The 24105-nt window shown below is 49.2% G+C and overlaps 2 protein-coding genes across 4 annotated transcripts in view; both read left to right on the forward strand.

The window, feature by feature from the left end:
- LOC308577345 (lysozyme C-like) overlaps positions 1–24105 on the forward strand; it is an 80402-nt gene that overhangs the window by 28006 nt on the left and 28291 nt on the right. The gene's annotated exons all lie outside the window — the stretch shown is intronic.
- LOC308577344 (lysozyme C, milk isozyme-like) overlaps positions 1–24105 on the forward strand; it is a 28578-nt gene that overhangs the window by 3161 nt on the left and 1312 nt on the right. The window contains exons 1-4 of one of the 3 annotated variants that reach the window (XM_081177473.1): positions 10270–11148; positions 14315–14407; positions 15138–15293; positions 21966–22059. In XM_081177473.1, the coding sequence (XP_081033599.1) occupies positions 14374–14407; positions 15138–15293; positions 21966–22059 (284 nt within the window). In that variant the 5' untranslated portion in view covers positions 10270–11148; positions 14315–14373. Of the gene's footprint in view, positions 1–10269; positions 11149–11170; positions 14408–15137; positions 15294–21965; positions 22060–24105 lie in introns of those variants that run through there. The other 2 variants (XM_081177472.1, XM_081177471.1) reach the window with 2 other exon arrangements.

Here is a 24105-nt window from a genome sequence, read left to right on the forward strand (position 1 = left end):
GGCGACGTAGTCCGCGACCTCCCCTCGCATCTGGGGCCACCAAAAGTCTCTGGCCACTAATTCCGCCGTCTTTTCCTTGCCGAAGTGGCCAGCGCCGGGTGCGTCATGCAACTGCTGCAGAACCTTCGCGCGGAGATCGTCTCCCGGAACGTAGAGAGCACCTTTACGGGTTAGCAAGCCGTCGCGTATCTGGAACTCGTCGTCCTTCGCTGTGCCTCTCCGCACCTCTTCCATCTTGGACTGTGCGAACGGATCCGTCTGCAGCGCGCGACGCACCGCCTCCAGGTCCACGCCGGCTGAAGCGCACGCCCACGCCTGCGGGGCAAAAATGTGCTTGGCTGCCACAGGTGCCGCTTCCTCGAGATACTGCGGTTTCCTGGAGAGCACATCTGCTATGACATTGTTGTCGCCTGGGATGTACTCAATCCTGAAATCGAAGTCCGCAAAGAACTCTGCCCAGCGTATGTGCCTCTGGCTCTGTAGCTTCGCCGTGCGCCAGTACTCTAGGTTCTTGTGGTCCGTGCGGACCTGCACGGTGTGCTTGGCTCCGATGAGAAAGTGCCTCCACGCCTTGAAAGCCGCGTGGATGGCCAGCAACTCCCTGTCCCAGATGGTGTAGTTCTGTTCCGACTTGCTGAGCTTCCGGGAGTAGAAAGCGCAGGGCCTCTAGTTCCCCTGCGGGTCTTCCTGTAAAAGGACGGCCCCCACCGCTCTGTCAGATGTGTCAGTCTCAACCCTCATGGGCCTGCCGGGATTCACGTGTAGCAGCTGTTCTTCGGACGCGAAGAGACTCTTAAGTCTCCTGAAGGACTGCTCCGCCTGGTCTGTCCAGGTGAACTTCTTCTTCTTGGAGCTGAGAGTGTCCGTGATAGCTGCCGTCTCCCTGGTGAAACCCCTGATGAACTTGCGGTAAAAATTGGCGAAGCCGACGAACCTCTGGACCTCCTTCCGATTTCGCGGGCTTTTCCAGTCCAACACCACGCGGACCTTGGCGCTGTCCATGGCTAGCCCCTGTCGGACAGCCTATAGCCCAGAAAATCCACCTCCGTCACGTCGAATTGGCACTTCTCCAGCTTGGCGTAGAGCCTGTGCTCCCGTAGCCTCTGCAGGACCTCCTTAACATCGCTCTCGTGAGCCTCCGTCGATTCCGAGAAGATCAGAATGTCGTCGAGGAAACATACGCACTTCTTGTAGAGGAGTCCCGCTAGCACGTGGTGCATAAAAGCTTGGAAATAGTGGGAGCCATTCTGGAGACCAAACGGCATAACTCTGTATTCGTAGGTGCCCAACGGCGTGAACATGGCCGTCTTCCACTCATCACCCTCTCGCACGCGTATGAGATTGTAAGCTCCGCGGAGATCCAACTTGGTGAAGATCTTCCCTTTCCGCACCGTCGCGAGCAGGTCGTCAATCTTGGGCATGGGAAAGGCTGCGGGCTTTGTCTTCGAGTTTATGAATCTAAAGTCTACGATCAGCCTCTTTTGGGGCGTGTCCTTCTTCTTCACGAAAAACACAGGACTGCCCCCTACAGCCTTTGATTCTCGGATGAATCCCCGCTGCAGGTTGTGATCTATGAACTCCCTGAGCTCCTGCAGCTCATCCTCGGACATGGAATACAGCTTCGCAGTCGGTAGCGTTGTCCCTGGCAAGAGGTCAATTGGGCAATTGTAGGGCCGGTGGGGTGGCAACTGGTCAGCCTCCTTTTCGCAGAAGACCTCCAAAAACCCCTTGTACTTGAGGGGTACTGCTTGCGCCATGCTGAGACTTAGCTGCTGCCCCTCCTCTTGGCCCTCCTCCTCCTGACCGGTCTGGATGCAATGCTGCGCGCAATAGGACGAGCCGAAGGTGAGCTGCCGCTGGTACCACGCCATGGTTGGGCTGTGCCTATCCAGCCAACTCATGCCTAACACTATAGGCGTGTCTGACAGGCGGGTGACGTTGAAACTGATGACCTCTCGGTGATTGCCAATCTGCATTACCATGGGTGGCGTCTGTTGTACCACCTGCCCACCCAGCAGCTTCCTGCCATCCACTGTGACGACATTCAATGGCAGCGTGGCTGGTAGGAGCTCTATGCGATGCTGCTTGACGAAGTGCACCCCTACAAAGTCTGCGTTGCTCCCACTGTCAATTGTAATGGGGACTTCTAGGGTGCGTCCATTAGGTAGCTGGAGAGTTGCAGTGAGCTGCACCACTGGCTTAGGTGGCAGGGGGTCTGTAGGCTGCAAAAGCGCTGGGGACTGCCCTACTGACTCGCCTGGCTGTGCCCCAGCATTTGAGCTTCCAGCCAGGCATTGTCGTTTCCCTGAAACTGCTCTTCATGTTGTGCTGCTGCAGTTACTGTTGCTAAGGCTGCAGTGTGCTTTTGGAGCCTCTGGGGACACTCTTTGGCCATGTGCATCGCACTGTCACAGATGTAACACTTCCTGTTCCTTCTAGGAGGCTTCGTCTTGACTGCTCCGGACGCTGGGGCTCCGGCAGCTGACTGAGCCTTAGCACTCCCAAGTTCCATTGGCTCCTCCCCTGCCTGCAGCTGAGGTGAGGGACGCGTACGTCCTAGATCCCTGGGAAGGAAAGGAGGCGCTCTAGACGGTGTGTGAAGCTGGCGACCCTCCTCATTGCGCCAAGGGCGTTCTTCGTGGTGCACTCCAATGGCGAGCGCCCGCTGCACAACTTACGCTAGGGTTTGAGGTCTGTCCCCCCTTGCCAATTCATCTTTTACAGGGCCAGACAACCCCTCCCAAAACAAGTCTCTTACTGCCAGGGAGTCTTTCTCCCATCTCAGTACATTCAGCAAGGCGAAAAACCGAGCATGGTACTGACGTACTGTAGCCTTGCCTTGCCTTAAACCATGCATCTCTTTGCGTGCTACATCCACATCCACGGTAGATTGGAAGCAAGCGTCCATGGCTTTGATAAATTCATCGGAGTCCCTTCGAGCAGGACAATCTTCGTGCCACAGATTGCGCAGCCAAGCCCTCGCTTCCCCATGCAAGTGGGACACAATGAAACCCACTTTCTCCTCCTCATCCTTAAAGTCGTCGCAAAGCAAATGCAACGCATATTCGACGTCTGCTCGAAAACTGGGGTACTGCTTCAGGTTCCCATCGAAGTGGGCTACCAAGTTGCCTCCCCTTCTGCCCAGTCCTACTCCTGCAGATCTGGACCCCGGGAACCCCACTTGGCATGCATGATCCCACCTGGCTTGCAGATCCTGGAATCGCTTTTCCGCCTCTTCCCCCTTCTTCTGGGAGACCACTACCGCAGTGGAGAGCTCAGAGACTGCGTTGCGTAGGGCTGCTATCTGCTCCTCCATACTCATGGCCGCCAAACTTCGTGAGCTTCGCAAAAAAAAAAAAATGCGTTCTTTTGGGAGGGGACTTACTGTCAGGGCTGCCTCAGGTCTCAGCTCACAAAAGACCAACGCCAAGTCCTTCTTATATACAAGGATGTTTATTGCAGTTCATTATTGGTTCCACAACCGAGGCGCGCAGCCCCACGTCTCTTCCTTAGACATTAGAAGTCCCCTCTGAATCGGTCCCTCCCCTACACCAGTTTAATAAGCTAACGCTGCTCCACCTTTTTCTCTCTTTCCTTTTCCGCAGGGTCTTTCTGCCCGCCGGGGTTCCTCCCCTCCTGCTTTCTCCTGAAGCGGAGTCTCCAGACTGCTCCTCCCCCCTCCTGCGGGCTTTGGGACCTGGCTCCTCCTCCTCCGGGCTCCCTGTTCTTCCGCGCGCTTCCTCATTTGAACTTGGCGCGCGCGCCCAGCCTCTGACCTTCCTTTTGACAGTTATGCTACTCCCCTCACTGCCTTCCTCCCCTTCCGGGAGAACGGCTTGCTCTGATCCCTCCCCTTTCTCTGTCGCCGGAGCTGCTCCCTCTGACACACTGGAACCTCCCCCTCCCTCGCTGCGCTCTGGTGGGGAGGCTGGCCCTGATTCCCAGCTGCCGCTTTGGGGTCCCCTGCTGGCCCCCCGCTCCTGACACTTTCCCCCTGGGGCTCCCCTTGCCCTTACCACAGGCGCCCCCTTCTGGGAATCCTCTGATTCGCTGGAGAGACTCATGGAATCCCCTGCGTCATTGCTATCCTCTTCCTCGCTATCCTGGGATTCCTCTCCATCACTCTCCATTTCCTGCCTTCCCTGTGCCTCTGTCCCTGTACCCCTGACACTTCTGATAACATTTTAAATAAATAAATAAATAAATAAATAAGCAACTAATTATATGCAGAATTATATGCAATCCCCCATAATCATACACATAATATATGTAAAAGAATCAAGCCCAATCTGGTACTATATTTCTCCAACACAAGGAGGCATAACTAATACATAGGTGTTTCTACAATTATATGCATTGCTGCACATATCTGTTTATGTTGCTGGTTACTTTAGGAAACCTGGAGTGCACATGCATATGTTGTCGTTTAGTCATGGGCTGGGCATGTTTAGCCTGGAGAAGAGGAGGTTAAGGGGTGATATGATAGCCATGTTCAAATATATAAAAGGATGTCACATAGAGGAGGGAGAAAGGTTGTTTTCTGCTGCTCCAGAGAAGCGGACACGGAGCAATGGATCCAAACTACAAGAAAGAAGATCCCACCTAAACATTAGGAAGAACTTCCTGACAGTAAGAGCTGTTCGACAGTGGAATTTGCTGCCAAGGAGTGTGGTGGAGTCTCCTACTTTGGAGGTCTTTAAGCAGAGGCTTGACAACCATATGTCAGGAGTGCTCTGATGGTGTTTCCTGCTTGGCAGGGGGTTGGACTCGATGGCCCTTGTGGTCTCTTCCAACTCTGATTCTATGTCCGACTCTTCGTGACCCCATGGACCAGAGCATGCCAGGCACTCCTGTCTTCCACTGCCTCCCGCAATTTGGTCAAACTCATGCTGGTAGCTTTGAGAACACTATCTGTCAGGGAACTGACATCGGAGCTAGAGGCGGAGGGAAGGCTCTCAAATGATGCTGGAGTAGGGGGAGACTTGGCGTCAAACAACTTTTATGTTGGAAAAGGTTTAAGAAACGCCCACTGATGGATTCTGCTAGCGACTGAGGCAGCCACGAAGTGAAGGGCTGTCCAGACAGAAAGGTTTAACAAGGCAACACAGCCAGGAGTGGCGGTAACTTACGCACGAGCAACCCATACTCATTACAGCAATCCATCAGTCCTTGACGTTGCTTGTGCGCAGCGGCAGGCAGGCAGCATCATGAGCCAAACCAGAGAAACCGGCGCCACAGAGGGAGCAGCTGGAGTGCAAAATCTGGTGGAGTGGAACCAAGATTTGGAACAGCATGTGGCTCTTCTGACGGCGCGGCTGGAGGAAAGGCGGGCTCACAATGCACAGGTCAGACCCACCCCCGTAGCAAGGAAGGTATCGGGACTGGTGCACAAATTTGGGGGGAAGCCCCAGGACTACAGTGCGTTCCGAACGGAAATAGAGTACGCTTTGGAACTGCAGCATAATGATTTTGCAGACAATGGGGAACGGGTGGCCTATATTGTAGGACATCTGCAGGATGGGGCCAGGGAATGGATCAGGCCCCTAATGGCAACGCAGAATGCCGCCTTGAAAGACCTGAGGAAATTCTTCCAGGCGATGGATGCGATGTATTCCAGTGATGTACAGCAAAGTGTGACTCGGCAGGAACTGATGAACTGTAAACAGGGGAACCAGTCAGTTAGAGACTACTGGTCACGCTTTGCCATGTTAGTCCACCGGCTAGGGTGGGAATTGGACTCTGAACCCATTCAAATGAGCTTTCCCGCACGCCCTGCACGCAGTCGATGGATCAGCTGACTAAGGCTGTGCTTGCGATTGGTGTAAGACAGGAAGCACAGGCCCAGGAGAAGCGGGAAGGGAGAGGGGAACGTTACCATGACTACCGCATGCCTGAAGTACCAAGGCATGAGCCAATGAAAATAGATGGGGCGCGCGCAGGGGAGGTTTCAAACTCCAGTGAAGGTCGCAAGAGGGAGGGAAAAGATTGGAAAACCACCAAGAAATGTTTCCTCTGCCAGCGGCCAGGACATTTTGCCAGGGTCTGCCCTCAAAAAAAGGCCTGGCAAGGGATGGTGGGAGCTGCAGGAGGTGAGGAGGAGGTAGAAAAGGAGCAGGAGCAGGGAAACGCCAACGCTTGGCTGCCACTCAGCGGGCACAGCAGCCAGGCCAGCAACCAATAGAAGTGCCCCAACCAGACCCCCCCAGGGCGGCTATAGCCATAGAAGTGGTGCTAGAACTCCCAAATGGGCACCCAGTCAAGGTGAAAGGGCTGTTGGATTCAGGCAGTTCCTGCAATTTCTTCAGCAAGGACTTTTCACTAGAGCACCAGCTCCACCTGCTGCCCCTGGATTTTCCCTTGCAAGTGACCACCATTGATGGCAGGGAACTTCTGGGAGGGGAAGTGACGCACCAGACCCCACCAATGAGAATGAGGGTTTTCAGGCACACGGAGACTATCGCCTTTCACGTAGCCTCACTGGCAGGGCCCCCAATAATATTAGGGATGAGCTGGCTAACACAACATGACCCAGTGGTGGCATGGCATCAGAGAACGGTCACCTTTGGGTCCGCTTACTGCTTGCAACACTGTCTAGGGGAGGAAGCCCCAAGAATGACAGTGGCCAGGGTGGCTGGGATAGCTGTGGAGCCGAAAGGGGAGGTGCCACCACAATATGCTGACCTGCAGGAGGTCTTCAGCGAGGAGGCGGCTAGACTACCCCCCCATAGGCCCTTTGACTGCCAAATCAACTTGCTCCCAGGGGCGCAACTACCAGTGGGTAAACTGTATGCCATGTCGGACAGGGAGATGAAGGAGTTGCGGGAATTTATTGACAAGAACCTGAAAAGGGGCTTCATAAGAGAATCAAAAGCGGTGGGGAGCAGTCCGGTGTTCTTTGTGGACAAAAAAGACACAAATCAACCCAGGCTCGTTGTGGACTATAGGGCCGTCAATTTGGTGTCAGAACCCGTGACCTTCCCAATGCCCAGGATTGACGACATTTTAACACGGGTGAGGCAAGGGAAAATCTCAGGGGAGCATACAACTTGATTAGGATGAGGGAGGGGGATGGATGGAAGACCACAATGTTCACACCCCTGGGGGCCTTTGAGTACCTAGTTATGCCTTTTGGATTACAGTCGGGCTCCGCCTGTTTTCAAGCTTTCATGCACCACGTGTTGGGGCCCCTGCTGTACAAGAACTGCGTAGCCTTCTTGGACGACGTCTTAATCTATTCGGACAATGAGGAGCAACATGTCAGAGACGTCAGGGAAGTGCTAAAGCGACTGCAGAAGCACCAGTTGTGGGTCAAGCTGGAAAAATGCCAGTTTCACGCCAAAGAAGTCGAGTTTCTGGGGTACAAGCTGTCAGACAAAGGCCTAGCGATGGACCCAAGGCAGTGCTGGAATGGAAGGCCCCCAAAACCCGAAAGGACGTGCAAAGGTTCCTAGGGTTCAGCAACTTCTACAGGAAGTTCATCAAGAACTTCGCCCACTTGACAGCGCCCATCACAGATTGTCTCAGTAGCAAAAGGAAGTTCGTCTAGACAGAGGGAGCCCAGCAATCCTTTGAAAGACTGAAGAAGGCGTTCGCATCGGAAGAGCAGCTCCTGCACGTGGATCTGGAGAAACCCATGAGGCTAGAGACCGACGCGTCCGACAGAGCCATTGGGGCGGTTCTTTTGCAGCCAGGGAGAAGCAAGCAGGAATGGAAACCGTGTGCCTTTTTCTCAAGAAAGCTAAGCAAGTCGGAGCAAAACTATACTGTGTATGACCGCGAACTGCTTGCAATCTATGCGGCGTTTCGTCGGTGGCGACATCTACTAATAGGGGCGCAGCACAAGATCCAGGTTTGTACTGATCACAAGAACTTGGAATACTGGAGGACCGCACGAGTGCTCAACCAGAGACAGATTCGATGGGCACAGGAGTTCTCCAAGTTTTCCTTCGAAATCCGATACGTGCCAGGAGAGGAAAACGTGAGAGCAGATGCTCTCTCCCGGAAGCCGGAGTACATGGAAGGAGAGGGGCCACCGGAGATACGACACGTGATCCCCGAGGACCGATGGGTGTGTGGGGGAACCTTGGTGGGGAAAAGAGAACTGGCCGGACTTACTAGAAATGACGTGTTCACACAAACTAAAATCTGGGAACTCCGAGATGGAAGAGAAACCCAAGGAGGGTTTGAGGAGAAGGAAGGGGTGCTGTACTATAAGGGGGCGCTGTATGTACTGGGGGAGGCCCTATGGGGGAAGGTACTCAAACAACTCCACGACAACCCCACAGCTGGACACTTTGGACAGCACAAAACCATGATGCTCGTCACCAGGCAGATCTGGTGGCCCAGGGTGAGGGAGGATGTACGGGAATATGTACGGGGGTGCGACCGCTGCCAAAGGGCAAAGGGGGAGCGGGCTGCCCCCACAGGATTACTGGAACCCTTACCCACGCCGGGGAAACCTTGGGAGGTTGTATCCATTGATTTTATGACCAAGTTGCCCAAGTCCCGAGGGAAGACAGTGGTCATGGTAGTGGTCGATCTACTAACAAAAATGTGCCATTTTATAGCTTGCTCACATGCGGTCACGGCAGAGGAAACAGCCAGGTTGTTTGTAGATCACATTTTCAGGTTGCATGGGGCTCCTTCGAGGGTTATCTCCGACCGCGGGAAACAATTTACTTCCCGTTTCTGGAGGAAGCTCATGAGCTTGCTGCAGGTCGAAGTGGGCTTCTCAATGGCGAGACACCCGGAAACCAACGGGCAAGCAGAAAGAGCGAACAGTATACTCCAGCAATACCTACGCTGCTACGTCAGCGAGAGGCAGAACGATTGGGTAGAGAAACTAGCGCTGGCTGAATTTGCGAACAATAACGCTGAACATGTGTCCACGGGAATGAGCCCGTTCATGGCCAATTATGGGTGTCACCCCAGGGCCTTCCCGGGGAGTGGGGAGGAAGGTTGGAGCGTACCGGTGGCAGAGCAGTTTGTGGAAGAAATGGAAGCCCTGCACCAGCAACTTAAGATGAACTTGGAGCGGGCCAAGGAAATTTACAAGAGGCAGGCAGACAAGTGCCGTAGGGAAGGGGAGACCATACGGGTGGGAGGTCGGGTGTGGTTGTTAACCCAAGGGTTACCTTTTAAGGGGGGGTGCAAGAAGTTGCAGCCCAGGCAGCTGGGACCGTTTGAGGTAACACAGCAGGTGAACCCCGTGGCATTCAAGCTCAAATTGCCTGACAGCATGAAGATACACCCGGTGTTCCATAGGTCCCTACTCTCACCGTACAGGGAAGGACGGGGATTCCCGGGGCAAGAGGGAGAAGTCACCACACACCCGCAGGTAGAAGAGAGGGAGCACCACAACTTGGCCACGGAAATACTTGATTCAAGGTGGCGAGGACGCCAGGTGGAGTACTTGGTGGCTTGGGAGGGAGAACACGGGTCGGAAAACATGTGGGTTCCCGCGGAGGCAATCACTGACGGGTATCTGGTGGAGGAATTCCACTGCCTGTTCCCGGACAAACCCAAACCACTAGCGAGATTCTGTGAGGAGCAATTTGGAACCACAGACGATGAAGAGGATATTGTGGGTTTTTCTGCCTCCGAATGGGAGGGAGAAGAGGCTTCAGAGGAAGAAGAATCAGACTGGGAGGCCCACCCCGCAGGAAGGGATCAGAGCGGGTGGGAAGCGGGTTTCGAATCTTCAGAGGATGGCGACAGCTCCTTCCGGGGGTTCCCCGCATCGTCGGCCGAAGAAAGGGACGAAGTTGGGTCAACAGGTTGGGCCGGGGGTGGAGGGGGTCCTGGGGGGGAGGTGGATGTCAGGAAACTGACATCGGAGCTAGAGGCGGAAGGAAGGCTCTCAAATGATGCTGGAGAAGGGCCCAGCAGGGAGAGAAGCAGCTCAGCAGATGGGGAAGCAAATCAACGCAACACCAGGAATAAAGGGGGGCAGATGGGGGAATCGGAGAGAGGGCTCCAGGACTCTTCACCGGACACCAGTGGGGAGAGCACGGGTCCTCCGCTACCCACGCCCTCCCTGCACAGACTTCCGCGCAGGGAGAGTAGGAGGAGACTTGGCGTCAAACAACTTTTATGTTGGAAAAGGTTTAAGAAACGCCCACTGACGGATTCTGCTAGCGACTGAGGCAGCCACAAAGTGAAGGGCTGTCCAGGCAGAAAGGTTTAACAAGGCAACACAGCCAGGAGTGGCGGTAACTTACGCACGAGCAACCCATACTCATTACACTATCCAACCATCTTGTCCTCTGACGTCCCCTTCTCCTTGTGCCCTCCATCTTTCCCAACATCAAGGTTTTTTCCAGGGTGTCTTCTCTTCTCATGAGGTGGCCAAAGTATTGGAGTCTCAGCTTCAGGATTTGTCCTTCCATTGAGCACTCAGGGCTGATTTCCTTAAGAATGGATAAGTTTGATCTTCTTGCAGTCCATGGGACTCTCAAGAGTCTCCTCCAGCACCATAATTCAAAAACACCAATTCTTCGGCGATCAGCCTTCTTTATGGTCCAGCTCTCCCTTCCACATATCACTACTGGGAAAACCATAGCTTTAACTATACGGACCTTTGTTGGCAAGGTGATGTCTCTGCTTTTTAAGATGCTGTCTAGGTTTGTCATTGCTTTTCTCCCAAGGTACATGCATATAATATTCAGGTAATAATGATGTGTACAATATGCAAGAACTGTAAAGGACAAGGTCAACATTTTCAGAAAATTCTATCTGTACTGTGAGCAGCTTCCTAGTAGCTTGAAGCATCAGGTAGTACATAAGTCAGAGACGGGGACCTTATGACCGCCCTTCAGATGTTGCTGGATGTTCCGTGTCAGATGTTCTTAGCTCAGAGACAGAAGGGGAGAGGCCAGGAATAGCTAGCCCAAAAACTCGCAGGCGCGAAAAGGTCAGTGAGAGGAGGGGGGAAGAGCGGAAGTGGAAGGGTTTTTTCCCATGTTGGAAGAAGAGTAAGGGGCGGAGTTTAGACTCGGCAACTGCAAACTTGGAGTCAGACACGGAACATCTGACACGGAACATCTAGCAACTCCCATAAACTGTTACCATTATCCACACTGGCTTGAGGTTAATGGGAGTTAACATCCAGGAATCCCTGTGTTCCCCACCCACGAGTTTGGTAATAATGTAAGTTGCAATCTAAGTGCAGTTTTATTTTTAGGTTTTTTTTTAAACCTCAAAATAGAAATAGATCTGGAATGCAATGAGATGTGTAAAAAAAAGGAGATGGACCAGAAATGGAGTGAAATAGTCTGATCTTTCCATTCCTAGTGTCCAGCAGGTGGTAAACTTGCTTTTCTTTTCTGAATTTCTGTACCAGAAGTCCCTAGTGCCCAAAGGGGCAGCCATTTCATTTTCTGTACATTCCTCCTTGAAAAAGAAACTGTGCTGCTGTATCATGAACTACAATTTCCCAAGGGCGTTGGAGGATTGCATTCATGGTACACTGCAGCTGTGAGCTGCTGGCCTGCCAAAAGTACCACCCCAACATGTCATACAAAATGACTGCACCAAACTGGACCTCTTAAGGCAGTTAATTCTGATCAGCTGTTTGCATGGATTGTTCACTTCTTTTCACCAGGTTTCTGTTATATTCACTCTGTGCTCCTCTAAGACCAGATGCTCCAGCTATCCCATCTTAGTGTGAAGGCTTCTAGTATTAGTGTATAAACACTTCTATACAATGCCTCTCTCCAAAGAACTTGTTCTTTGCTGGAGGCAGCAACCTTGAATAGATTGATTGATCTATTCAATCATTCCCTTTTGTACTGTGAATTTGAAAATGAACCAATCAGTCATCCAATATATTTTTTTCACATGGCAGAAATAAAGGTAAAGGACCCCCTGACAGTTAAGTCCAGTTGCAGACGTCTCTGGGGTTGTGGCGCTCATCTCACTTTACAGACTGAGGGATCCGGCTTTTGTCCGCAGACAGTTTATCTGGGTCATGTGGCCAGGATGACTTAGCCACTTCTAGTGAAACCAGAGCAGCAGATGGAAACACTGTTTACCTTCCCACTGGAGCAGCACCTATTTATCTACTTGCACTTTTTTTTTCTTTTTTGGCTGGTTTCAAACTGTTAGGTTGGCAGGAGCTGGGACCGAGCAACGGGAGCTCACCCCGTCGCTCGCAGGGATTCGAACCGCCAACCTTCTGATCGGGAATCCCTGGGCTCAGTGGTTTAGACCACAGCGCCACCCACATCCCTTATAGCAGAAATACATTGGCACGAAAAAGGGGGGATTTCAAGCTGCCAAACACAAATTCATGTTTACTGCAAATACATTTAAAAATAAATTAGCTTGAGAGTTATTTCAGCAGATGCACACACGACCATTTTCTTTGTAAAATACACAGTTAAAACATTCCAATAAAAGGGGGGCTTAATCACACATGTGGCATCACACTGAGTGGAGGAACATGCCTGTCAAATGTATAATATGTCCAGAAGAATTTCTACAATCCAAGATAGTAGGTGAAAAATGTCCACAGAGTGCTAAACTGTCCTTCCCTGATGCCTATGTGCAGGAAGTGAGAGAACATGACATGCTTCTACTGGACTGAGAAATCAAGATAGTGAAATAGATGGTTTTGTCTTTAAGGTACCACAAGACTCATTATTTTTGCTACAACCGAAAAGCAGCATTCAGGGAAGGTAACAGCATGTAAATATTTTTTGATGGCTCAGCTATGTGTACGCTATATGTAAAAAAAGAAGATGCATATATTTCTGTGGACAATGAAATGGAAGAAATACTTGCACAAGTAAATCAATTGCATCAGAATTTAAAATAAAGGATGAGTATGCAAAGGAATGTTGGCATGTTCACATATCCCTGACTGTAGTCCAGCAGCATCAGAAGTGCTCAGAAGTTTCAACTAGAAAAAGGGAAAACAGCCCGGAGGGAGAGGAGGAAGGCAGTAGGGAGGTTGGAACTGTGCAGATATGCAGGCAGGAGCACCAGATGGCATCTACTGCACACCTGCACAGCCCCAACCTCTCTGCCAACTTGCCCCTTTCCCTTCCCGTAAATGGTATCAGTGCTACTCACGAGGAGAGCAGGTGTGCAGGAAGTGAAAAAAGTGGCAGCAAGGAAGTTAGGTGGAGCCAGAGAAGGTGCAAACAGTATCCCATTTCTGAAGGAATTTGGGAAGAGGGCTAGCTCTATTTTGTTGTGACATTCTCCTTGTTGGTTACTGCTATGTAATTTTTATATATATTGGCTGTGAATTTTTTGATTTTTAAAAATTATTTTCATCGTTTTTAATTGCTGTTGTTGCCAACTGCTTTCAAAGCCTGCTAAGCAGAAAGCAGAATACAAATATTTTCAAAACACTGAAGTAAATATGTAAAATTACTATATTTGAGTGACACCAGGGGTACCATCTTAAATAAAATAATGATTCACATGGTGTGGTGCATGCACACCATTTGAATGGCAATGTCTATTAGCTTGGGGGGTGGCTGGCCCACTCAGAATTTTTTATGAGGGGGGCAAATAACCCTCAGCCCCTAGGAGGTGGCTCCTGTGAGTGACATCAAGCAGAGGGTTGAAGATTAAATGCTTCCAGTTAAGAAATAGATTCTTTCTTGATGCCAAAAGGCATCAAGAAAGGCATCATACTACCATTGCTGAAATGAACACCAGGTTTGCCTTGTGGTGTCCCTCAGAAAATATATCATGTCTGCTTCCCACTCACTGTCACACACAATAGTACATATGCATTGAATGCCCATGTACAGCTGTTTTGGAACGAGGCTCAGCTAAGTTTCCCAGACCTGTAGGACCAGTTGCATGAGTATTTTGAAGGTGGGTGTAGGCACGGGTCTGGTGGTAGCTGTAAACCCAGTGCTTCCTTTAACAGTTTTTAGAAGTGGAATTGGCTCTAGGTAATGTGGGAAAGGCTAGGCTGTTGCTACAGCCATTAGCTGCCCTATAAGAGCGGGCCATATAGCTCAGCATCAGGGCATCTGCCTTGCATGCCAAAGGGCCCAGATTCAATCCCCAGCATCTCCAGGAAGGACTGGGAGAGACCCCTGTCTGCAACCCTGGAGAGCCACTGCCAGTCACTGTAAGCAGTACTGAGCTGGATGGGCCCATGCACCTGACTCCATATAAGGCAGATTTTGATGTTCCAATGAGATGGCACAAGAAGAAGAACACTTGCAGATGGAATGGACAGCCTACAGCCAGGGACTATAAAACCTGGGCTCTGGAGGACACACTGTTCTGCAAAGATCAGCAGCAATGAAGGCCTTTCTCCTTTCCGTATTCTACCTGCTCATTGTAGGCCATGAGACCAAAGTGTTTGATCCCTGTGAACTGTTTTATCTACTGAGAAGTTATGGAATGGACTCCTCTACATGGACTGGTTTACATCAATGTGAGTTCATGGGGTATGCAACTTCCATCCTACTGGTATGATTAACTTAGATGCATTTTGCAGTATGTGATTTCAGTTTCCTCCCGTTTCGCTTTTCTGAAGAAAGTGTGTGTCATGCATTGTCATGCATATATTTTTTTGTTTAAAAGTAATTATCCTTATTAACACTTACGATCCTTTTTCAAATAGTGTGGTGAAATTGGAAACTGGAAACTAATAACCTATAGAACTTGCAAGAACCATGAGAAAGAAATTTGTAATATCGTAGCAAAGTCTTAAAAGCCGTTAGAAATGTTGTGGTGTGTACTCCCTATTATTTTACAAGGTTACAACAGGAAATGCAGAATTTTGAATTGCTAGCTCTCAAAACTGTGAATTGTCAACTAGCAAGATTCAAAGGAGGCATCACGACATTTGAAAAGTTTTAGAAGTTGTTAGAAATGTTTATAGTCACCCTGTGAGCCCTTTGAAAGGCAGAATATAAACCAAATAGAATAAAATGATATATACTACTTGCTATTTTATAATGTTACAACAAGAAAGATTGAATGAGTCACATATGTTAAGGCAGAATTGTTAATATCAATTATTTTAAAGCTTTTAAACTGAATCTGGAGCTGAAATTGGAGTTATTTTTAAAATCCCATCCTATATCAATGTTTTGGAGCTGGTTTTATTATTTAAAAGATATTCCACATTTCTGATTTTTATACCATGCTTCTATAACCAGTTGTCTGTTTGGCTACATTTGCAAGTAACTTGACTACCAACTACTTTACAAGTGAAGGCGACCATCCATACTATGGATTATTCCGACTGAATGGTGCCAAATGGTGCAGTAATGGGAAGCAAGCCTCGAAGAACAAATGCAGCATTGCCTGCGATAGTAAGTGACTCCTTATAAACCTTTGCCATGTGTGACTCAAGATCACCAGGTTATTCCTTATTATTAAGAAGTGTTAAAGGCTAATTGGAATGTAACCAGAATGGACCCTATGGGAGGAATTTAACATAGTGCAATTGTTCCATCAGTGCATGCATTTCAGCTTGCCAGGAGGAATGATTCCCCTTCTCCTAACCTCATGCATTGTCCTGGGGTTTCTCCTGATCTCTTCAAGCCAATTCGGGAGCACACAGGGGGGAGCTGGTTGTGCTGGTGGGACTCATTAGCTTTTGTTGTTGTTGTTGTTTAGTCGTTTAGTCGTGTCCGACTCTTCGTGACCCCATGGACCAGAGCACGCCAGGCACTCTTGTCTTCCACTGCCTCCTGCAATTTGGTCAGACTCATGTTTGTAGCTTCGAGAACACTGTCCGACCATCTCGTCCTCTGTCATCCCCTTCTTTCCCAACATCAGGGTCTTTTCCAGGGAGTCTTCTCTTCCCATGAGGTGGCCAAAGTATTGGAGTCTCAGCTTCAGGATCTGTCCTTCCAGTGAGCACTCAGGGTTGATTTCCTTCAGAATGGAGAGATTTGATCTTCTTGCAGTCCATGGGACTCTCAAGAGTCTCCTCCAGCACCATAATTCAAAAGCATCAATTCTTTGGTGATCAGCCTTCTTTATGGTCCAGCTCTCACTTCCATACATCACTACTGGGAAAACCATGGCTTTAACTATACGGACCTTTGTTGGCAAGGTGATGTCTCTGCTTTTTAAGATGCTGTTTGCCATCGCCTTTCTCCCAAGGAGCAGGCGTCTTTTAATTTTGTGACTGCTGTCACCATCTGCAGTGATCATGGAGCCCAAGAAAGTAAAATCTTTCACTGCTTCCATTTCTTCCCCTTCTATTTGCCAGGAGGTGATGGGCCCAGTGGCCATGATCTTCATTTTTTTGATGTTGAGCTTCAGACCATATTTTGCGCTCTCCTCTTTCACCCTCATTAAAAGGTTCTTTAATTCTTCCTCACTTTCTGCCATCAAGGCTGTGTCATCTGCATATCTGAGGTTGTTGATATTTCTTCCAGTGATCTTAATTCCGGCTTGGGATTCATACAGCCTATCTTTTCGCATGATGAATTCTGCATATAAGTTAAATAAGCAGGGAGACAATATACAGCCTTGTCGTACTCCTTTCCCAATTTTGAACCAATCAGTTGTTCCATACCCAGTTCTAACTGTAGCTTCTTGTCCCACATAGAGATTTCTCAGGAGACAGATTAGCTTTACTAACTAGCTTTACTAATACTATTTTAATAATATTTATACCCCACCCACTCTGGGCGGCTTCCAATGCATATAAAAACACAATCAAACATCAAACATAAAAAACTTCCCAATACAGGGCTGCCTTCAGATGTCTTCTAAAAGTTGTATAATTATTTATCTCTTTGACATCTGGCAGGTGCCACTACCGAGAAGGCCCTCTGCCTGGTTCCCTGTAACATCACTTCCCATAGTTAGGGAACCGCCAAAAGACTTCCGTGTCTGGGCTGAATGAGGGGGTTGGAGGGGGCTGGGCTGAACGAGGGGGTCCTTCGGGTATACAGGGCAACACTGTTGAGGGCTTTAAAGTTCAGTACCAGCACTTTGAATTGTGTTCTGAAATGTGAGCCAGTGAAGACCCTTTAGCTGCCAAATTTTGGATTGGTTTTAGTTTCCAAGTCACCTTCAGATGTAGCCTTACAGAAGTCCAAGTGGGAGCATGGACCACTCTGGCAAGACAGTCTGCGGGCGGGTAGGGTCTTAGCCCCCATGCACCCCCTATCCCCTCAAAATAGTACTTGCCAGGATTCAGCCTCAATCTGTTAACCACCATCCATCCTCCAACCACCTCCAGACACTCACAGCCAGTTGAAATTAATTAATATGACTAAGTTAGCTCCATTAATTCCAGTTCCCCATGATCCTTCCTTCCTTCCTTCCTTCCTTCCTCTCTTTGTGTGGAAGGCTTTCAGACTCCTTTATCATCTGGGTGGCTCTTCCTTTTTCTTTCATATGTTATTTTATTAGTTTCCCTATATTAATCCAATTATACAAATTATACAAATACCAATTGATTCCAAATTAATTCCAATTAATTCCAAATTATGTAATGCGATTTAATCAATCAATCAATCAATCTTTATTACAGTCCAGAGACCCAACAAATCGTTACAAAGCAATGCACAATTCAGACAGGCGATCTGGTTGCGACATCTGTCACCCCATTGATCGCCAGGGTAGATTCAGCTGATCTGGCTGGCTAGGCAGGTGTCCCCTTCCTCCCTCACCGCTCCATGTGTGTCCCTTCCGAAGTTGCACACTCGGTGGAAGAGGACGACCATCTCAGATAGAAGGAGTGTACCGATCTTCGGTCAAGGGTATATGATAGCTGTGCTCCTCTGCTAGAACCTCCAAACTAGCTCAATTTAATTAAAGTGGTTTGCCACTTTCAGAGCTGCCCAAGGTCCCAGCTCACAAAGGACCAATGCCAGTTCGTTGTTATATACAAAAGTCTTTATTGAAGTTCAATTTCGCTTTCACAGCCGCAGCGTGCAGCTCTACGTCTGAAACTCTAGACCGCTGAAGCTCCGTCTGAATCTCCTCCCCCCAGACACCAGTTTAAGACTCTAGCCTTGCTCCACCTCTTCCTTTGCTCTTTCCTCCTCTGGCTCCACCTGTCAGCTAGGGTCTCGCCCTTCCTAGACTCTTCTGACGCTGAGTCCCCTGAGTCTTCCCCCTGCCTCCGGCGGGCTTTAGGACCTGGTTCCCAATCCGGGTTTCCTGCTCTCCCACGCGCCTCTACATTCGAACTTGGCGCGCGCGCCCAGCCGGCAACCTTCCTCCTGACCGTTACACTGCTCCTGTCACTGCTTCCCCCTTCGGGGAGGCTAGCTGGACCTGACCTCCCCTCCGTCCCCCACTCTCCGATAGAGGCGTGGTCAGCCCTGACTCATCTTCTCTCCCTGCTGGAGGAGACGCTGGCCCTGACACATGGGACTCTTCCCCCCCACTATGCTCTGGTGGGGAAGCTGGTCCTGATTTCCAGCTGCTGCTTTGGGAGTCCCCGCTGGCCCCTTGTTTCTGGTTGTCCCCCCGGGACCCCCCTTGCCCTGACCATTGGCGCCTCCTTCTGGGAATCTTCTGATTCGCTGGAGAAGCTCATGGAATCTCTCGGGTCACTGTCATACTCCCCTACGCTGCCCTCAGATTCTTCCCCTTCGCTCTCCATTTCCTCTCTCCCCTGTGCCTCTTTTCCTGAGCCCCTGATAGCCACGCTCCATAGTGCATTATATTACTGCGATTCATATTCTTATTAGCTTCTAATTACATTCCAATTGATGTTCTAATCACTTAGATAGCAGCTGCATTCTTAAAGATTTCTGTTCCTGTTATTATGTTATTTAACTTTTCAAAGAATTTCAAGTGAGGAGCTTTGACTTTTTTCTTTTCAGTCAGCATGTGCCAGTCTAATATGTCCAACTGTTCGTACCTTTGGCTTTGTTTGCTGCCCCGTCTTTGAGGTTCATCTGCTGCTCTTGGGTGGAGCTATAATCCCAGAGTTTCTCGAGGTTTCTCAGTTTAGCTCCATCCCACAATGCTCCCATACTGCTTGGCTTCTCCAGACAAACAGCAGTCTACAGCAGTCTACTCCTTCCCGCTGATCAGTCTTGAAGCTTTGCCATTTCCTCCTCAGCCTGTTTCAAGCATAGCCGCAGGTAGTCTGGCAGCTCTTTCCTTTTGATTCACCACCATCCTTAAAGCCTCTGTTTGTCCACAGCCACCAAATTCCTTTCATCTTTATGACTGCATTTTCTGGCCAATGTCCTTCCTCTAAGGCTGTATCTCAACTCCTCTTGGTCTCTCCCCCCCCCATTGTTTTTGAGGGGTGGGTGAGGATCAGCTCTGATTTCACAAGATGATCCATTCAAACAATAGAACTCCCCCCACTTCCATCACTTTAAACCACACACAGCTTCAGCTGTTCTTTTAATCTCAATATTACTCCATACAATAATCCATCCTCACTTGTATATCTTTAAAACTTGCATTTGATGGCGTCTCCTCTGGTGTGTGCCTTACTTTATGCCAATTAAAATCCAATTAATAGGAGAACCTCTGCTTCCGAATAGCAGCATGGGGGTTTGCGTCAGGCGAAAAGCTTTTGCATCCAGTGCCCCAGTCTGCCCCCATATTGCATGCAGGAGCAGGAGCCAGGCATCAAGGTGATCTGTGGGTGAAGTCTGTTCCTCCCATGCCCTGGGCTTTCCATGCCCTGGGAATTTTTTCAAAGAGGGCCAGATTTGATGACGTGAAGGGCCCCAACCTTTGAAGTTGTTGAGCTTTTTTTAGGGTTGGGGTTTTTGAGGTTTTTTACAATTTTACCCCAGGAAATAAACTGCCACAGGGGCCAGATTAAACCAACCAGCGGGCTGGATTAGGCCCCCGAAACGGACTTTGGACATGCCTGATTTTAACCCCTTTCATTCCCTTCTTCTTCATCTGCATCTCTCTGCAGTGTTGAGAGAGCCTCCTCCATTTGGGCAGACAGGAACAAGAAACCTCTGGGTGGCTCTTCCTGGCATGAAGAACTTTCCCTAAAGGGGACTTGATTAAGAGTTTCCCACAGGCCTCTGGTTGGCCACTGTGAAGATGGGCCATTGGCCTGATCCAGCAGGCTTGTCTTATGTTCTTATGGACTGGCCATATCCATGCACGCACCAGGAAATAAATTAGAGGGAGAACATGCTGTCTCACTGCCAGTTTAAACTTGGCATTTGTGACTGTTGTGCCCACATACTAGGCTTGCTTGGGCCAAAGGCTTAGACTCCGAGACAACCTGGAAGCTTATACTACAGCATATTTTCCACAGCCACGATGCAGCCAGCTTAGCCAAATTTGGCAGATCTTAAGACAGAGTAAGCCCTGAAAAAGGGGCATTCTGGGGATGTGGTGGGGGCAGGACCAGAGGGGACTTTAGCTGAATCCCAAGCCTGTTCAGCTCTACCATGGGACCTGGCAACTTGGTGTTAGTTAAGGTGGCGGGAAGGGTGATGTAGTGTAACTCTAAAGTCTGTTTTGAAGGCTTAGAATCATAGAATCATAGAGTTGGAAGAGACCACAAGGGCCATCGAGTCCAACCCCCTGCCAAGCAGGAAACACCATCAGAGCACTCCTGACATATGGTTGTCAAGCCTCTGCTTAAAGACCTCCAAAGTAGGAGACTCCACCACACTCCTTGGCAGCAAATCCCACTGTCGAACAGCTCTTACTGTCAGGAAGTTCTTCCTAATGTTTAGGTGGAATCTTCTTTCTTGTAGTTTGGATCCATTGCTCCGTGTCCGCTTCTCTGGAGCAGCAGAAAACAACCTTTTTCTCTCCTCTATGTGACATCCTTTTATATATTTGAACATGGCTATCATATCACCCCTTAACCTCCCCTTCTCCAGGCTAAACATGCCCAGCTCCCTTAGCCGTTCCTCATAAGGCATCGTTTCCAGGCCTTTGACCATTTTGGTTGCCCTCCTCTGGACACGTTCTAGTTTGTCAGTGTCCTTCTTGAACTGTGGTGCCCAGAACGGGACACAGTACTCCAGGTGAGGTCTGACCAGAGCAGAATACAGTGGCACTATTACTTCCCTTGATCTAGATGCTATACTCCTATTGATGCAGCCCAGAATTGCATTGGCTTTTTTAGCTGCCGCATCACACTGTTGGCTCATGTCAAGTTTGTGGTCAACCAAGACTCCTAGATCCTTTTCACATGTACTGCTCTCAAGCCAGGTGTCACCCATCTTGTATTTGTGCCTCTCATTTTTTTTGCCCAAGTGCAATACTTTACATTTCTCCCTGTTAAAGTTCATCTTGTTTGTTTTGGCCCAGTTCTGTAATCTGTCAAGGTTGTTTTGAAGTGTGATCCTGTCCTCTGGGGTGTTAGCCACCCCTCCCAGTTTGGTGTCATCTGCAAATTTGATCAGGATGCCCTTGAGTCCATCATCCAAGTCGTTGATAAAGATGTTGAATAAGACCGGGCCCAAGACAGAACCCTGTGGCACCCCACTAGTCACTCTTCTCCAGGATGAAGAGGAACCATTGATGAGCACCCTTTGGGTTCCGTCAGTCAGCCAGTTACAAATCCACTGAGTTTCTCCTCCGCCAGGCTTAGGCTGGCTCAGCAAGCGGTAGCCCTGCTCCTGATTCAGATGGTTCAGCATGACTCTTAATCTCAGGGTTTTGGGTTCTAGCCCCACTTTGGGCAAAATATTTTGCAGGTGGTTGTACTAGATGACCCTCGTGGTCTCTTCCAACCCTACAATTCTATAATTACCTAGAGTTTAGATCTGATACTTTACACCAGCTTGCTTAACATCAGCTTCTTACATGTAGAATTGCTCCCTTAAACATATATATTGCAACATGAAAGAGTTATATTCATATTTGCTATGGAGCATTACCACCTATCACATCCAACAGTTCCTCAAACATGGAAAGCTAACTGGAAAGAGTAAAGGTGGTTGCTTTGAGTTAAGGTAAAAGCTCACATTCCACATATACACAGCCTCCAGAATCAAAGATCCAGGAAGTCTACCTGGACCAGGATTTGTTTTTCCTTGACTTGCTTTTATTAACATCCTCCACAGAGTTCCTAGATGAGGATATTAAAGATGACACCGAGTGTGTGAAGAAAGTTATTGGAGACAAGGAGATAGTCAGTTCAAAACAGTTCTCTGAATGGTGAGTAATTGCATCAGCTTCCCTGCATGTAAGAATGTTTTAATAAGAAAAAACCAAGGAGCTAAAAAGTACCTGAAGTCCTGCTGTCTGAAGTCCCACACCCCAGCTCAGCTGGAGATACATTGCTGTAAGTCATCCACCCTGATTCAGACACCTCAGCCAAGGTTTCACCCCCTGAGCTGAAACAGGCTGAGTACCAAAACAGGGTGAGTACCAAAAAAGAGTGAGGTAGGTTGTCATGCCCACGTTATATAACTCGTCTTCCAAGGAGGATGTGGCCAAAGATGCTCTCAAGCTCTCAGAAACTGGCAGCACTCAGGAACAGCCCAAAGCAACAGTTGAGGAGGTGTCAGGACTCTTGGAAGAGATTGGCGATGGTTCCTAGTTGCAGAGAGGTTGCTCTGTCAGGGCCAGTCCAATATATATTGGCACCTGAGGTGAACCACAAATTGACCCTCCCCTCCCTGGCTCTGAAGAAGGGGTAAGTGAAGATCTACATCAAGAACAAGGGGAAAATAAAGATTTACCTTGGGATCTGCTGCCCTTGTGGACCCTGCTGCCTGAGGTGATCTCCTCACTTTGCCTCATGCCTCTCTGGAGTGAAAACAGAACAACCCCTGAGTCCCTGGGAGCAATGGTGGTTCAAGAGGCAGGCTGAGACTATCTTACTCAAGAGAAGTGCTCAGATGCAGTGGTGGACTCCTCATGAGTAAAGGGCTACTCTGAGTAGGGCCTCCTCACAATGAGGGTTTTCTGCATCAACCTGGGCTTTAGCTGAGCTCTGCAATGAGGTTTCGGCCTGGGGGTCCCTTCCAATTCTACAGTGCTACAATTCTATGTCTCAGTATGAGGCTGCAAGAGCAGCTGAAGCAACATCTTCTGACTGTCTCTGTGTGCCCAGACTGTGGACTGCATCCTGTGTTCTTGCCCAACCCGCTAGCTATGTGCCTAATCCCACAAGCTGTGGATTGCAGCTTGTGGATCTTGCTGTGGATCCTGGTGAGCCTGATACTTACCACTATTTCAGATTTAATTCAGCACAGGCATGTGACCTAGCAACCCAGCAGGACTTAGCCTTTGGCCATCTCAGCTGGCAGAAGCCCCACTCCTGAATGGAAATGTAGCAATTAGTGTTACCTGGTAATCAGGGGCACCAACTATAGGGGGCTTTGGGTGCCCGAGCACTCACAAAAAGTTTGTTGTGGGTGCTTGGCACCCACACCACAGGGCTCCAACCACAACTTCCAGTGCCTCACAAATCACCAGAAGTCATGTCTTGCGAGACCTGTGGGATGTTTTCAGAGGTCTTTCAAACTCTTGGAACCTGACTTCCAGTGGCACTGGAGGTCAGGTTCCGAGGCCGGGACACACGCGTTACATCACATCTATAACCTGAGGCCCAAGACAGCTCCCCTGCTGTTAATGGCTTGTTGACTGTTATAAACATTTGATTGACTGACGTGACATGAAGATTGCAGGTAAATAATAATACTAATACTACTACTACTACTACTACTACTACTACTACTACTACTACTACTAATAATAATAATAATAATAATAATACACTGCCCATCTGGCTGGGTTTCCCCAGCCACTCTGCGTGGCTTCCAGAAAAATACAAAAAAGGTAAAAAATTAAAAAACTTCCGGATACAGAGCTGCCTTTAGATGTCTTCTAAAAGTTGTGTAGTTCTTTACCTCCTTGACATCTCATGGGAGGGCATTCCACAGGGTGGGTGCAACTACCCTCTGCCTGGTTCCCTGTAACTTTGCTTCTCGCAATGAGGGAACCGCCAAAAGACCCTCAGAGGAGGAACTAGGCTAAGTGATGGGGGTGGAGATGCTCCTTCAGGTATACAGGGCCGAGGCCATTTAGCGCTTTAAAGGTCAGCACCAACACTTCAAATTGTGCTTGGAAATGTAATGGGAGCCAGTGAAGATCCTTTAGGACTGGTGCTATATGGTCGCAGTGGTCACTCCCGGTCACCAGTTGCCCCATTCTGGATTAGTTGTAGTTTCCAAGTCCCCTTCCAAGGTAACCCCA

Source organism: Podarcis bocagei (assembly GCF_964188305.1).
Source record: "Podarcis bocagei genome assembly, chromosome: 17".
Classification (NCBI taxonomy): Eukaryota; Metazoa; Chordata; class Lepidosauria; order Squamata; family Lacertidae; genus Podarcis; species Podarcis bocagei.